Source organism: Lissotriton helveticus, chromosome 12 (assembly GCF_964261635.1).
Source record: "Lissotriton helveticus chromosome 12, aLisHel1.1, whole genome shotgun sequence".
In the NCBI taxonomy this organism is placed as follows: domain Eukaryota; kingdom Metazoa; phylum Chordata; class Amphibia; order Caudata; family Salamandridae; genus Lissotriton; species Lissotriton helveticus.
This window is the reverse complement of record NC_136073.1, coordinates 310,782,899-310,800,317: the sequence shown is the minus strand read 5'-3', so window position 1 is coordinate 310,800,317 and position 17,419 is coordinate 310,782,899. Positions and strand designations below refer to the sequence as shown.

General features: G+C 42.0%; 1 protein-coding gene across 1 annotated transcript in view; it reads left to right on the top strand.

Annotated features, from left to right (window-relative positions):
* The window catches only part of LOC144797812 (deoxyribodipyrimidine photo-lyase-like), a 147,449-nt gene extending 130,591 nt beyond the window's left edge, over positions 1-16,858 (top strand). Inside the window, exons 7-8 of the mRNA XM_078668601.1 lie at positions 6,908-7,133; positions 15,149-16,858. Of these exons, the coding sequence (XP_078524727.1) occupies positions 6,908-7,133; positions 15,149-15,687 (765 nt within the window). The 3' untranslated portion in view covers positions 15,688-16,858. The remainder of the gene's footprint in view (positions 1-6,907; positions 7,134-15,148) is intronic.
* Positions 16,859-17,419: the final 561 nt, after the last annotated feature.

Below are 17,419 nucleotides of genomic sequence, written 5' to 3'. Positions count from 1 at the left end.
CCCACATGCCTCGAACGGAAAATGCTACTTACCAGTATGCATCTGTTCTTGGCATATAGGGCTGCTGACATTCATATCGCCCACCCTCCTCCCCGGTGCCTGTCGCAGCTGCAGGATTCTCTTTGGCATGGCCATCTCTTACTTTACTATACTCCATCTTTGCCACAATGGCGAAAAACAATCTAAGGATGGAGAAGATGCCCATGCGCACTGTAGTCCAGGGGAGGAGTCACCTATCTCGTGATACTTCGAAGACTCTTCCAGGACAACAAGGTGCAATCATCCGGACCCAACACTAGGCGGCGATCTATGCTAAGATATGAATGTCAGCAGCCCTACATGCCAAGAACAGATGCATACTGGTAAGTAGCATTTTCCTTTTTTCAAATCGTGTATTTTCAGTGATATGACCACCGAAGGCCCTGCTTTTATAATAAAAACAGAGCTTTGGACGATACCATTTCCTGCTGAAAGGCAATATTTCTCTCCATGTGTTCCCATACCTGGCGTGTCACTCAGTTTGGTGCTTACTTTCCCTCCATGTTAAAGAACAGTAAATGTTTCAGCACCCAGGCTAATGTGCTGCATAGCTAAATACATATAAGGTCGCAAAGGCGAGACCGATTGCATTGCAAATGTTTGTTTTTATTGACTTCCCTTTTGAATCTCTGACTCGGTTTAGGCGCTAATGTATTCAGTGTACATTGTAAGGTTGGGCACTAAAACTGAATCCTACGCTTGTGTAGTGTGGGAACTGAAGGATCAGCTTTATACAATTTAAGTAGCGGGGAAGTAGTATTTAAGTGAGCGATGCAGCGGACACAGCTAAAACTTTATTGTGTGAGTAGCGCTTCAAGGAAAGTTGCTAGCTGCAAAGGTTCCCTGCACTGCAACCCAAGCCAGCCACCGGCTGTGTCGATCCAGTCACATGGAACAGCTTGTGCACTTGCATGGATAAATCATTTAGGAGTTGATTATAATTAAGGCTCCCAGTTTTCTGAAGGTGTGAGAAGAAGAATATTGCAAAAATTTGCCAGTTTGAAGAAATATAAAGAAATATCAGCTGTAACAGCAACAGATCTGAATGAAAGGGCTTCTGAAAAGCCTGAAGCCAGGAGATAATAAAGATTAAGAGTGTCAAACATAAAGCATGAAGTCCCTGAAAGGGCATTTTTGGCAAATATTAAACCATAAGAAAGAGATGTTGATCTGAGAGATTATCGATTTCTGTTGGACGCAACCTCAAAGAATGAACATGAGCTGAGAATGAAGGTGATCAACATTCAATAATTTCCATATCTAGCAATGGAACTGATTTTTTTAAGTATTTGAAAAGAATTTTTATTTTGATATATTTTTGTATTTGATTTTTCATAGCATAACTATATTTGATGACAGTCTTAATTGCATCAAATTATTTTTGAAACGGTACCATTTTGGGTGTTTCTTTTTTAACTTTTGCACCTTGTTTAGAGATTTAGTTTTTGTAAGTCTTTATAGAAAGAAGATGGCTAATCACAAAAAAAAACTTTGCTTGTCTTTAAAGATTAAGTTTTATTAATTTCGTATTATTATTGATCAGTGTACTTGTGAGTCCGTACTATCTGGTTGGGCATGATAACAAATAACAAAAATGTCACACAACAGAATAATGTTTTTGAAGGCTCTCTTTTTAACGAAGAATTTAAATGTGATTGTGGAGAGAAGACAACAACCAGAAAATGAAAGAGAGAAGATATTGCATTTGATGACATCAAAGTGCGAGGTTGTGATGAAATGAAGGTTTCAGAGAAGACAAAGTTCAAGAAACCAAAAATGATGGACGAATTGTTGTAGATCAGAGTAGTATAGTTTGTGGTGATTTCAAAAACCCTCAGAGGGTGGAGCTGAGCAAAGATTTTAATGAAGTAGAAAATAATGTTTATTTATGTCTTTAAATTAGCATACCTAGGCTGCAGATTTAATTTACTGGGCCAGAGTATGCTTGCACTGACATCCATTTTAAAGTTGCTGAAGAAATAGTGGTTTTAAAATTGCATGAATAGGTTTACTACTTGCATGCCTCACTTCTCTGTTTAGCTGAGGTAGGACTTATTAAAGAGGCGGCCTAGTGCAGTGCTCAGTAGCAGATTGAAGGAGAGTCTGCATAATGGAGTTGAGAATTGAGACCTGACTGCTGTGAGCTCCACCCCCTTGCGTGCAGACACCACTACTGCCATCTTTGGATACCACTGCTGCATCCAGCGGAGGCCCGACAATTTGTCACTGTGCTCTGCACAAATAGACCTTTCTCAACAGGCTACTCCAGACTTGACTCAAGGTGTGCCTCTTAAACGATCGAATACTAACACCCTACGAGGTAAGAATAGAGAAATGTAATATTGGCAACAACTAAAGGCACATAGGAAACACCTGTACACCACTTTAGATTCTACTGCCAAAGCTTTGGATTGTCAATCAAACAAATTTGATTTACAGCATTTGATTCCTGGTTTGGGCGTGTAAATGCACTTATCCAACAACTTCTTTCTGAAGCACCTAAAGAAGCAGCAACTCCTAGTCATGAATGTTTGCGTAGGCAAATACTGGATAAAGTAGTCATTCTCCCAGGATTCTAAGCTCACCGGTACAGTAGGTATAAAAAATTAAATTAACCAATTAACAGATGTAAATAAATCTGGCTCTTCCAACTGAGTGCGATGTAGTACATCAGATTTACAACTAATACAATCAATACTTACTGAATTAAATACATAAAAACATCAGTCTGCCATCAGAAGAATTGTACATAAGGCTAAAATGCATCCAGCTCCCATATCTTCTAGGAAATTAGCATGAAGGACAGCAACACAGGTTTGACCACCACTGAAACAGAAATACATATTGACCAAGAACCAAGCAGCACGACCATCACAAACATCTCAAATTAATTAATTCAATTTAACCAAAATGTTCAAAGGTTAAAGAAAGAAAATCAGGAAACAAAATGTATAAAAAAACAAAAATAGAATGAAAAAATGTTTTAGCTAATTAGTTTTCCCATATTTAATTCAGTGGCAAAATTGCATCAAAAGAGACTGTGATTTATCTACAAAATTGGAGAAAAATACACCTCGTATTAGATCTAACAAAGAACTGTGGGATGCGCTTTCCTGTAGCAGTTACACGCAGATGCCCAGTCTGAACAGAGCTACGACACAAACTAAGAATGCATTGATTCAACGCCCCACACCGCCAAAGAACTTTGGGCAGAATACGTTCCCTGCCCAAAAAAATGCTGATAAAAGGTTTCAGCTTACCTTACTGATTGTCAGGGACACGTCAACTCAAAATAATACTTCACAAGTAACAACACTGTTGCTCCAAGGTAAAAAGACTACTGTGTGTACACAGGCATCGAACTTCAAATGAGAAACAGTAACCCACAAGCTAATTGCTGTCTTGAACATTCAAAAAAACCTCTGTGCTGGATATAGAAGAAACGTGTTAACTGTTTTTTATCCTAAATACAAATCCAGAGGACAGGAGGATAATATTCTAGATAGGGGCTGCTTAGTAATCCAAGTCCACCCTCCTCAGGGCTCTGAACAAAAAGAATCCACAGTAGTCCTCTTGACTACAGAAGAGATCTCTTACATAATGCTATCAAAATAAGAGTTTTGATGCGTGGGGCATCACAGTTGATCGACAACAGAAGTGTTATCCAACCATTCTCCTCAAGATCATCTGAAAGTTGCCCCACTTAATCTTCTATTGCAACAAAATCCACAAATGTTAAAGATGGCATGTCTAAAGTTACAAATGCCAATGGCCCTGTTTGACCAGCTAAAAAAAACTAATTATGCCTATTTCACTTCTTTTGAATGAATTACACTGGGGACACCTCAAACTAGGACAAGAGGAGCAAGGATAGTGTGCCCCGGGAGATTGGAGGTGGCTTGTGACTGCTTTAATGGTACACAGAACATACAATGGTTAAGACCGAACACATGGTGGCTATGCCTGATGTCTGCAAATCTATCTTCTGTTTACGGCAGTAAATATCCAACACAATATTACTAGTAACATACAATGTCCGTTTTTTAAAGGTTTTTTTTTTTACGGAAGTGGTTAAGTGGTGCTAGCACCCAGCCACCTCCGGTCCAAATAAACTGCACTAAAGGGCAGTGCAGAGTAATGTCAAACCACAAACATGGTACCGAAGTTCACACAATCCAGTTTTCATTCCTTAATCTTTTCCTTCTCTAGTTCCTAGTTCTTAATGGGTAATTCCAGTCCAAGCACGAACAGTACACAGTTCTCTTTTAATTCAGGATTAGATCCCAGTACATCATTGTCAAACATAGACGCAGACGACACGTGTTTCGTCCTCCTGGACTTTGCAAGGCTAAGTTGATTTCCAAACATTCAAAACATTTGTGAGCTAATCAAGATCCCATGTATGGACCTTTTAGTGTTGTTGTGCCAGTACAAGAAGAACTTCGTTATGCAACCCTCCGGATAACAATTGTATCCACCTTCAAGCTTGGAAAACATATACTTGATTGAGGATTCCCGGTGAGTATTCCAATTCCCGCATTCCCAATCCAGTCAGAATCCACCTGTATGTGGATTTGCAGGACCCTGATAAGCCTGCAGTACTCTGTAAAGGGATCCAAAAACGCCACTCTTTTCTACCTTTGAATTTCTGCCAAAATTGGACGTAAACCAATCAAGCAAGAATGCTGGCTTTGTCACAACCAAAAGAGATCCTTCGCCTACATTGTCTGCCTTATTCAACGACCGCGCACTGTGGTCACAAAACATCTTTAACCAACACAGCATACACACATGCATACAAGCCATCATATTCTGTCTGCAAGGAGATCCTCCTCAATTGGCGACCAGAATTATGAAACATATTAATCATGCTGATTGGCTATTCATTAGAGAAGTTGTTGTAACTTCCATCATACTGATGCTGATTTGTGACTATGGATGTACTAACAAGCATTAGTAAACCCCAATTCACAAGCAAATGGATGTTTTAGCCTCTCCATCAGAAGTGCATATAGAGAAGTCTTTCCCGGCAGAGGTTAAATGTATTTAACATAAACAGTCATTTAACAATACGTTTTGCGCTTAGATTAGTGTTTTGTATGCATGTCAGGATTAGCCCTACACTTGATTTGAAAAGTTGTACCATACGTCTGTGTGGACAATATGGACAATACTGGGCATCAATTTTCAGTAAGCCGACAGGTAGCCGCTGTCATCCCTCACGATCTTAAGCAATTTTTACATTCTAAACTCTGAACAGAGGCGCACATGTGTTTTATGTATTTTGTATGTCTTCTTATATTATAGAGTGTTTTAAATTAAATAGTTTTAATTAACTGATAGGAAATAAACTAAAATTCAACTTCTGTGTTTTTCATTTGGGTTCATTTTATGATGTTTTCTGAATAAAATGTATTTATATGTGTCTGTCTAGAAGAAAGCCATGTACTGGGAAATGTGAGGTAAAAGTAAAATTATTTTCAAGGCCTGCTGTTGCTTAGGCCGCAACCATACTTCTTTTATTTCTAAATGGGTTTTTCTTTGGTTTGTTTAAATATTGCACTGCCATTTCCCTTGTTTGCAAAGTAAAGTGTGTCTAATGAATATTAATGATGATCTTGCTTTATGTTGCACAGTTTCTACAATATTGATTGGTTGATGCCATGTATCTTTGTTACTACAACCCTATTATCCCACTTCATGCCATGTCAAGTGGGTGTCTTTTCACTTGTTTGAAACTACAAAATGTGCCCTTTTTGGGATGGGTGTCAGACTTTTCTTGCTTCCCAAACTGCCCAGTTTCCTCGTTCGTTTCTCATTACTTTTTGCTCGCTTCCATGTAGACAGACTCTACCATGGTCTGTATGTTTGATTTATGCTTCGACTTTTCCTTCCTTTCATACTGAGCAATCTGTATGTTGGTATGTTCTCTGATTTATATTTAGTCTCACCCTTGACTTGCGAACTGAGTAGATTTATGATAGTTCCTTGCTAAACTGTATTTTGGGTTATATTAATTCCTTTATGTTATCACCTCTCGAAATTGGCTTTATTTTTAGAGATCATTGGTGCTGCTTTGAACCGAACTACTTATTACCTTCTGTAATGATTCTTAATTTTGAATAAACCTTGGTTTTGAATTTGAATTTTGTCCTGCGAAAGGCTTTCTTTACTTGTTCAAGGGTCCCCGAACATTGGACTCGCACTGCCCCCATCATTGACTTCACATGTATTGGTGAAAGTGCTGACATGGGACTGTACGATTGGCCGCAGACCAATGTATGTTTCTTGGGTATGTTGCGGTGTCAGGAATGGGGGAAGGGTGGTGTCTTCCTGGCTGTCCAGTGTTGTCTGGGAACCTCACAACAGAGAAGTGCGGCATCTCATATCCCATTAACTTCGTATAGCTTCATTTTTGCTCCAGGAGAGCAATGATCGCTAGATAGTCGACAGAGGCCACTGGAGAAATACCAGCTAAGCTCATTTTAAGAGCCGGCCATCTTTAGTGCGACCAGCAACTGCCTCCCATCAGTCTATTTTCTAAAGACATTTGTATGTATTGCACCATAATCCTCTCAGATTGTGCTTTCTGATTTGTTACTGCTCTAACAATATGTTCTCTTTTCAAATAGAAACATTTGAATAGAATTCTTGCTCAAAGGGCATGCCCCACACTAACCCCGATATATATAGTGTGTTGGCATAATACTGCGTGAATGCTAATCATGTGACTATTTTACAGTGAAATGCAAGGGCTGAAAAAACATGCATTATTGTTTTGAAATTGCAGACTCGTTCAGTGGTAATTGGCACTGTTATATAATTCTGCTGATTGACATGTAATTTTAGCTTTGTTTATTATTTCCAGGATACTCTAGTGGATGCAGATGTGGCTATCAATGCTATGATGTGGCAAAATGGTGGAATGTCTGGACTTGATCACTGGAACTTTGTAATGCATCCTGTTGATGCTGCGCTGACCTGTGACCCCTATGGCACCTATGTTCGGAAGTGGTGCCCAGAGCTGAATGGACTGGCAAATGAATATGTGCACCAGCCATGGAATTGTCCTCCGTCACTGCTTCGTAGAGCAGGTGGGAATGTCTAAATGTAGAGGTGTTCTAAAATTGGTTATTCACATGCACCAGTTCTAAATGTTTATAACACTTAAAGTGAATTATCAGAGCTGAATATTTAAGCCGGTACAGATAATGATGTTCCATAAGCGCTCAGGACAACATAGTACTTCCTCTGATTCCTGGCCTCTTCTTGATAAATGAGAATGGTAGAATATGTGATGTATAAAACTGATTGAATATACACAACTAGCCATGAATTTATGAGTTTTTCAGACTGACAGTCACAAAAACAAATCTAATATCCAGCTCAGAGCCACTTTTGAAGCTTAGCGAAGGTAGTCAGCATTATTTGTGTGCATGAGGATTAGATTTCTGTGACTGGGATTTCTGCAATCTAGGTACACATTAGAACGCAGAGAGCTTCAATAAAAGTCTAGTCGTCGGCTTGCCAAGGAAGTAGAGGACTATCTTACAGATTCAGAGAGAACCCGCCTGCCTAACAAGGATTTCTATGCTCTCAGGAGAGCGGACATGTAGGTGACTCCATTGAGAGCACTAATACTTTGCCAAGTAGGCACAACATTCAATGCTCTTGCGCAGAAAAGTACTTTCTCACCCTATGCGTGAGAGCCTTTGTGCAATTACTGTACCAATGACCACCATAACTCGCATGGAGGTCCTGGGCAGTGAAAACAAGTGACCTTCATCCCACCCTAAACGGGATTGGGTGACCACCACTATGATAGGGTGGTCCTTTGGTGGATGGACCACCCGGGAAAGGGTATCTGTTAACTGAGGCTCCACCTGCAAAATTTCAACAGTTTTTACACATCCCTAAATGGGGTGGGAGAACCACAGGTTTGTTGGAATTGTGCAACCCTCCTTTTGTGGCAGTTGCACAGTTCGCCAAACTCTGATTTACCACAGTTGACTCCTTTGAACCTTGTTATGAATGACAGCCTAATTGCAATAGTTAGTGGAGTTTATCACACTCCAATGGGTTGAATTATATAAAATTGAACACTGGCATTGTCTGAGCTGGGTGTACACCTAATAAGTGCACCCTACGCAGATAGAACCTGCAGTGAGCAGCATTGAAATACAGAAAGCTAAATAATCGCCTGTGGTGATCGTGTATGCTTGTCCCGCCCCACATGAGCACACGCATGGATCCAGTGTGTCTGCTGCAGGCTGTGCAAGCATAGTGAAACCCCCACCAGAAGTGAGTTAGCAGTTGCAATGTTCACTAAGGCTAAGCCCTGGTCAGAGGCACATGGGTGACTGCAGTCTGATAGCCTGATATGTTGTAAATTATTGTTTGGTGTGAATTGGGAATGTAACATAAGTAGTGCTCCTTTTGGGCCCAGCGATCTGGTACAGTGTTCTCAATTGGTGGGTAGGCGGCAGGGAATTTAACTCCTCCAGTTTCCCTTGGTTCTTTCTGCCTCGCTGTGCCTTCAGCTGCATGAAACACCTCTGCTGTCCTAAATCCCAATTGTGCAGGTTGTGCCTGAGTTCAGACTGTAGTTAGAGACAAGCGCATGAGAATCTAGTGGGGGCAGAAAGGCTGTTTGGGGCTTTGTATGGCTTCTTTGGGCCAATGTGCACTTCCAGTCATCTGTTGGCCACCTACCTTTTGACCAGCAACTGCCCAGCTCTACCCTTTGCTACCCTATATCTGTACACTTTCACTGAGAGGTACTACTCTAGCTACCAGAAGGGTTAATTTGGAGAGAAGGTGAATGGTATAACCTTCACATTCCTGCTTTAACATCTCTGCACCCAATTCACATTCTAACACTACCTGATTTTCAAGCATTTTGAAGGCACTTTTTCTTAGTCACAAATATACACAGTTCCAGATCTACTTCCATTCGGTACCGCTGAATTCCCGGGGACCTCCTGAGACCCCCTTAGGGAATGGTAGTCCCATGCGAGCGTAACAAATTTGTGGGGAGACCATTAGGTCTGCAATAAAAGGAGCTTCACCGCACTAACACAAGTCAAAGTGAGTGATGTCATGGAGGGTAGAAAGTCTAGAGCCTAGCAACGCCCATGAAGGAAGGAGGTTGAAAGGGTCTAATCTGCTTAAATTTAACAACCTAATTGAGCCCACTGCCTCTCTAGCTAGGGAACCCTCATAGCCTTTACCACAAAACCACAAGAATTACTTGAGGTGAATGCAGGACGACAGTGAAAGTTAGCCCTTTTTACTGATACTCGCTTGGGAGAAGAGACATTGAAAACTGGGTGAAAAAGCTTGGAAGGCTCCGGAGCCTACAAATCCCAGGGTAAGGACTTGCCTCAGAGACAACACTCCATTACTTCCACTTGTAAACCATAGGAGAAACCACAATAGTCCATTCAAGTTCTGCTAAAACACTTCTAGACTTTCCACATGCAAATTTGCAGATCTAAAGGTTTGATCACAGCATGGAGGTCAGACCCTCCTCTCCTAAATTTGCGATGACGGATCCAATGACCACTAATGACTGGCACTACCTATTAAAAAGTTTGGGATGCTTGCAGCAGGAAAACCTCAGTGAGGGGAATGCCAAGTGCGGGATAGACGATCTAAATGTAACAGGAGAAGAGACTGTAGAGGGATAGAAAAAGTCCTCTTCCTCAGACACCTACTTCCTCGGTTGACCAGGAGAAATAAATTCAGTGCAGTACAATGTTAAGTCACTCCTCCAACTGCACATAATTAGGTTAATAGAGGCCTGTTATATGGGGACACTCAGTGAAATCTGTCAGGAAGCAAACCCACTCATGATGTTAATTAAATAAGCTAAATCTCCAGCTGTAGCTGACCATCATAGACCTACATTGACTTCTGGGATACCTCAATTTCTAGTGACTAGAAAATTGCTCTCCTTTTCACATCTCGAAAGACTAAGCTCTATTATATTGCAGCATTATATGGAATAAGCAGGCTTTGAGTGTCCACTCCCAAGAGATGCAGGAGATTATGAAACAGGGCAAACCAAAATGCTGAAAGGGAATCTGTATAACCAGAAGCCCTTTCTAAATGCGTTGGAATGGCAAGAACAGCTTTCTATGTCAGATGCAAATATTTTGGAAAAATTTATAGAAATCATTTTATTTGATTCCAGTATGTTCCTGGAGAAGAATAATGCCAATACCACAAATCTGGTGCAGAACGCCCTGGCCCGCCTTCAGTCAGTGTAGGCAATTACTGTGAGAAATCAGTGGGCTCACTACTAGCAAGACTTTTATAAGCTGCCATGATATAAACTGGCACAGATATTGCTGTAAAATTTGTTATTTGTTATTTGTTATTGCGGGTTTATATCGCGCCAAATCACCTACAGGTCTCAGGGCGCTTTTACCTCATGACATAATAACCAAAGTCCCGAGAGGGGTAGTGGAAGGAACAGGATTACACTAGGTTGTGTGCTGTTCTAAAAAGGTTAGTTTTCAGGACTTTCCTGAAACGGAGTAAGTTGCCCTCCTTTCGGAGTGCCTCAGGCAGGGCGTTCCACAGGTTCGGTAGCACAACCAAAAAGGATCTCCCTCCCATTGTAGCCAGTTTGAAGCGTGGGCAAACAAGGAGTTGGGCATCTGAAGACCTAAGACTTCTTTCCGGTCTATATACCTCAATCCGTTCCTTGATGTAGGCCGGGGCCTGCCCATAGATGGCTTTATGGGCTATACAGAGGCTTTTAAAGGTGGACCTCTGCCCGATTGGCAGCCAGTGTAGACTCTTTAACAGTGGGGAGGCATGCGCTCTCCTCGGGAGGTTAAAAATGAGCCTGGCGGCATCGTTTAGGACTACTTGGAGTCTGTTAATTAGCGTCTTTGGCAGACCCAAGTAGAGCGCATTTCCATAGTCGAGTCTTGACACTATGGTGGCAGAAACCACTGTGCGAAGCATCGACTCGGAGAGGAGAGGAACTAGTTTGCGCAGCTGTCTTAAAAGGCCAGTGCAGGTACCGACTACAGTGGAAACCTGGTTGGTCATTGAAAGAGCACTGTCCAACTTAATGCCAAGACTTTTGACTGTGGTGGCTGGCTATGGAGTTGGGCCCAACTCCTGGGGCCAGAACATGTCACTCCAGGACGAGCACTTGGATGGTACTATCAGCACCTCTGTTTTTTCCGGGTTAATTTTTAGCTGGTTAGTAGCCATCCAGTGAACTGTGTATCTAAGTATGTCCTGGGCGTGTGACTGGGCTTGTACGGTGTCATCTATGCCCAACAGTAGCTGTGTGTCGTCGGCATAGTTGAACACCCGACAGCCCATCTCCGCTAGTGTGTTAATCAGAGGCTGCAGGTATAGGTTAAACAGGAGTGGGGATAGCGCTGAGCCCTGGGGGACACCACAGGTCAGACCTCCCACTCCTGATAAGCTATCTCCCATCTGGATTCTCTGGGTTCTCCCAGATAAGAAAGATTCCAGCCACCTAAGACCTGAGCCCTGAATCCCAACCCCAGCCAGCCTGTCCAGTAGAAGCGTATGGCTGACAGTATCGAACGCCGCTGATAGGTCTAACAAAATCAGGGCGCTCGGTCTCTTACTGTCAGCCATCCTTCTGAGCTCGTCCAGCACCGAGAGCATGACAAGCTCGGTGCTGTGATGTGCGCGAAAGCCTGCCTGCCTCTCATGGAGTAGATGGTTAAACTCCAGGAAGCTAGACAGAGATTTAAGCACATGTTGCTCAAGGACTTTGGACAGGAAAGGCAGCTGGGATATGGGCCTATAGTTTTTTAAGGCGTTGGGATCTGCCCCCACTTTCTTTAGCAACGGTCTTACACGAGCTTCTTTGAAGCTAGTGGGAAGCCTGCCGGTGCTCAAGGATTTGTTCAGTGTGGCCAGGATATGGTCCTCTAACATAGGTCGTGCCAAGCAGAAAATGCTAGGAGGACAGGGGTCTGCTGGGGAACCTGATTTTGTCTTCCTCATCAGCGATTCGAGGGTTAGTGAGTCCATAAGGGGAAATGATGCTAGGCAACTGGCAGCAGGGTATGAGATAGCCTGTTGCTCGACGGGGCCATGCCCCATATTTTTTATTTCGAGCATAATGGCGTCTACTTTATCCAGAAAATATTTCTGGAAAATATCACAATTTATGCTGCTGTTTATATCCTGAGCTTTTTTAGTTAATTGCTTCAGGATTTTAAACGTTTCCTTTTGAACATTGGTCGCCCTATTTATACGAATCTCATAGAATGAGGCTTTAGTTTCCTGGGTGGATTTTTTATAGCTGCGAAGCGCCTTCTTATATTGTTCACAGGAGTCTATATCCTTATTTTTCCTCCAATTTCTCTCCATATTACGCAGAGCCTTCCTTTGATCTCTCAAGGCGGGTGTAAACCATGGGGCTCCCTTTATTCCACTACTTTTTGTTTGGAGTTTCTCGGGTGCTAACTGATCGATGGCTGTTACTAAGTAGTCCATCATGTCCTTACATTCTTGGTCTACATCTTTATTAGATGATGTCGGCTGGATAATTCCCCTGAGTGCCGTGGTTAATGTATGTTGGTCCACATTTTTCCACTGGCGAGTCAGTCTGGGTTTAGGTGTTGGACGGGAGGGTAAGGTATCCAGAGGGATGTCACAGTAGATCAGATAATGGTCGGACCAGATACAGGGGAGGATTCCAGCTAAAGCCACCCCGGAGTCTGTGGTCCATATCAGATCTAAGGTGTGGCCTTTTATATGTGTAGGGGCATTTACGAGCTGCCTAAAGCCCAGGGAGGACATAGTTGTCTCTAGGGAACTAGCAGCTGGCTGTTTCTGTTCTTTGTCACACTAATGTGACACTAATTCCTACTGCTGACAAAGCCAACCAGAAAATCCAATTAAAACAGGGGAAAGAAGAATTTGCTTCGTAGCATTACACCTTGCATTGCCTAAAAAGGGAAAAGGTGGTGAAGTTTGAAATCAGCAGAACGCATGATACAAACTGGCACAGATCTTGCTGTAAAATTTGACACTAATTCCTATTGCTGACAAAGCCAACCAGGAAATCAAATTAAAAAAGGGGAAAGAAGAATTTGCATTACACCTTGCCTGGCCTAAAAAGGGAAAAGGTGGTGAAGTTTGAAATCAGCAGAACGCATCTACCTTTACAAAAGTAAGTGTCTCATCAGCAGATTGAAGAAAATTGAGAATTTTGTAGGTGGCCATGTTCCGCAACAAAAAAAACAGTAGTGTGTTGAAAACCCCTTGTAGTAATAAAAACAATAAACAGATAGATAAAGAAGTGGATGGAGATCGAAGAAGAGGAATGCACACAAACAATCACATCAACAAACAACACCAATAGGGAGCACGCACGCTTTTAATAAATGCAGATGTCCGAAAGATATCTTTTCCTCTAGAAATGGAGATGGAAGTCCTCAAATTCCCAGGATGGTGAGTAGGCTTCAAGCTTTAACCAACCCGATTTAAGGAAAAGACAGCAGCTGTGTTAGGCCTAGTTTTCAAAGACCAACCGCAGTGACGCCACCCAGTACCACAATGAAGGAAGGGAAATGAACTTCTAATGTTAGACTTGACGGGTGAGTCTAACTAGATGCAGTGTAATAAAGACTCGCAGATCAGATGGCCATCACTGATGAATGATGGACACCAGAGCTCAGGTTAGCTGGCCATCACGATTTGAAGATGTTATATAGTAGTCTTCATTATAAGCATAGCAGCACCAACAGATCTAGAATCATAGGACTCCCTGAGAAGCAAAGTGTTTGCTACCATGTAAACTTGGAGCAGTGACAGTTATGCACAAAAACCTATGATTTATTAAAAGAATGTGCAAGGAAAGACATAGGTGCAAGGAGTCATCTGCATTGGAAGAGGCAGGTGCTCTATAGTAAACTTCATTTTTTTAAAGAAATCCACTGGCCACACCTCCCCAAAAAAATTATGCTTCCTACAACTAACAGATTTTAAAAATAAAATTAATAGCAAAGAGGCATACTTCGTCAGAAGAGCGTAGTAAAAGGAGACATCAAAAGTTTCCTATAAATGCAAGATACAATAAATGCACAGGCCAATACAGTAAGCCCAGATACAAACAGCCTGCCTGTAAAAACTTTAAATAGTAGTAAACAGATGTCATCTTGCACATTGACATCGTTCTTACTGGTTTTGTCAAAGCTATGTTTGCTTTGGTCCGAACGTACATTGACATTGTTCTTATTGGCAATAACAATATTATCATAAAAGCATGGATTATGACATACATTAGTATCATTCTTGCTGATGTCGGTGCTGGTGTGCGGGCACAAGTTTCGGTATATATTGACGTTGTATTGACGGGCATTGTCACGGTTATGTGGGCATAGGCTGTGGCATACGAATACATTGCATTTACTGATGCTGCAATAGTCGGGCCTGCGCACATCATGACATTCATTGACATTTTATTCACCCATCTCAACATGAGGATGAGTACTATCCTAGCCTCTCATCTGGCTGATTGCTGATCCTGACTGTTTGTAGTACTTAACCTCTCTTAACACTATTGAAGATGAATCTATAGCAAACATCTAGAAGTTATGGCACTCCATTTGTTCACTTCACACTTCTCCACCCAACATATGGTCCACTAGATGGTACTTCAAGGTCTCCAAGACTGTCAGTTACATGCGGTTGCTTCAAGTATCCATCCTTTTCACCATTCATTTTTAGCTTCTGCATGGTGCCCCTTGGAGTCTAGCTCACAGATAAATGAATCCAGATCCTTCAGTATTGATGAGGCCCAACACTATAAGTCTGTTTTGTCAGCAGCATCAAATGACTAAAGGCATGCCTTCCCCTCCTACAGAACTGGATATCCAGCGCCCACCTAAAACTAAACCAACCAAAACCCACATTTTCTTTTTTAACAAACAGCAAGACAAGCTCAGATCCAAGAAAAGATAACTGGCATGATTGCATGCAACACATTTGGGGAAGGTGGTACAGGACTAGAAATTCCAATTAAGCTTATATTTGCTCCGATATTGTCGGTCTAGATGTATTCTATCACTAATTACACTTTTTCTCTTTTCATTTCAAGGTGTGAATTTAGGGCAGAACTATCCTGAAAGGATAATTACAGATTTAGAAGAAAGGCGGGATCAGTCTTTGAGAGATGTGGTTGAAGTTCGGAAGAAGTATCCCGAATTTGTGGATGCTTTAACAGGCTGCGACATGGTTCAAGTTCCAGATCAGCTCCTTGCTCTTACTTTGGGGAGAAGTGATGCGGAAGGTGATGTGACCAGGAACCGTAAAGGAAACTTCTTGTTACCAGTCATCACACGAAAGGAATTTAAGTATAAAACGTTGGACTCCGATTCTAAAGACAACCCTTACAATACAGTTTTAAAAGGGTACGTCAGCCGTAAGCGAGATGAAACTATAGCATACATGAATGAAAGGCACTTCACTGCCAGCACGATCAATGAGGGCGCTTTGAGACATGAGCGGCAACAAAGAACTAGCAGACTCATGGAGGGCCTTCCACAACCCAAGGAGCCTCAAAACAAGAGCAGGAGAACTCCAAGGCAGGATCCATTCACAGTAGTACCCCCTGCTTTCTTTCACCTTGCCAATTGAACTGCATCTAGTCAGCCACCTAAATTTGTGGAAAATGTTACTGAAAAGATAACCCGCATAGCACATGTATTGTAAACTATTACTTCTGTAAACCAAAGATATCATACAGCCATATCAAAACAGACATAGAATCCACATCATAAGCTATTTGTGTGCATCCAAATACATTTTACATTTTGAAAACATGCAGTTATGAATGTAGTAGTATCCTAATTGACAGAACATGGATTTGAAGAATGGTAAGGTCCTAAAATAAACTAGGGTGTAAAATAAGTACTCCAGAATGCTGACATTCACAGGTTTAGAGTTAGAGGAGATAATTTAGACGTTACATTGGGCATGGCTTTGTAAATTACAGAGTAAACACAAGGATATGATGGACAGAGCGCTGAAACTTTTCAGACACTCACCCCCAGTCACAGATCTGGGTTGAATCCATCATCATTCTTTATCTCACTGCACCACCTCAGATCAGACCCAGCTATATGCAAATCAGTCTTGACCCTGTGCTTCATGGGAATAGTCCAGCCTGAACTGCCAAGCTGGGGTGGCAAAGTGAGCTAAAGAACGATGATGGATTCAACCCAGATCTGTGACTGGGGGTGAGTGTCTGAAAAGTTTCAGCGCTCCGTCCATCGTCTCCTTGTGTTTGCTTTGTAAATTACAGGTCATATTGCACATCTGGATCTGGATAGAATAGGAAAACTACCAATATCCTAGAACAGTGATTTTAATCTGTGGTCCAGAACCCCAGTGGAGTTTTCGAAGCTTACTTAGGGGGTTAACCCGTTCCGTGCAGCACTACCTCACGGGTGCTGCTGTCGGCCAACGGCCGACGGAGCCCCACCCACTCAATAGAACGCCCGCACCGCAGCAAAGGTGTTAAACAAAATAGCATTAACAGAATAATAAACTGTATATAAGTAAAAATCCAAATGTAAACTTTTCGATTTTAAAACGTTCTATATATGTGAAGTAATTTGAAACTGGAGACTAAAAAATAAGTTGGTATCCTTAGCTTAATTTGTAGGAGCAGCACAAGTGCATCAGGGAGAACATAGCATGGACGATGAGTGACCTTAATTGAATTTAGAAATGGGTCCCACCTCAAAATAAAAACTCTGATTTTTGTTATATATTTGTAAATTAAATAAAAATATTTTATAATTTGTGCCTTTGTTTGAAAGCTTGCTCTGTATGTGTGTGTATTATTTTGAGGTTCAATTCATTGGAATTGCTTAGGACTTTGTCCCGTGTGTTTAGTAATAACTAAGTAGGGGTCCCTGGATTCCAAAAATGAATCCGTGTGGGGCTACTCGGAGCCCAATGCACTTGTACGGGAAACACCAACAAGCATATGCACTTGAAAATGTACGCGTTGCACAGGGGTTCGGGTATTGCAGCCCCCACGAGGGATTCTGACCTCAAACTTGGAGGGAGGGCAGCTTGGGCCTCAAGGGACGTAGAAACCCACCTCCTGTGTTGCTGAAGCCTTCGGAGTCCATAAGAGCTCAGGGTCAGCAGACCGGACAGCAGTGTTGCGGTGCCTGCAAATGCAGGGGAGTGACTCCTTCACACCAAGAGATATATCTTCGGTTGTCCTTGATACTCCATAGGTCCTGCACGGATCCTGTATGGTGCATGGCACAGGCCATGCTTCAGACTGAGAGGGAGACTAAATCGGACCCAAACGAAGTCCAGGCGGTCGAAGTTCAGTGGTTTCTGGTTCAGA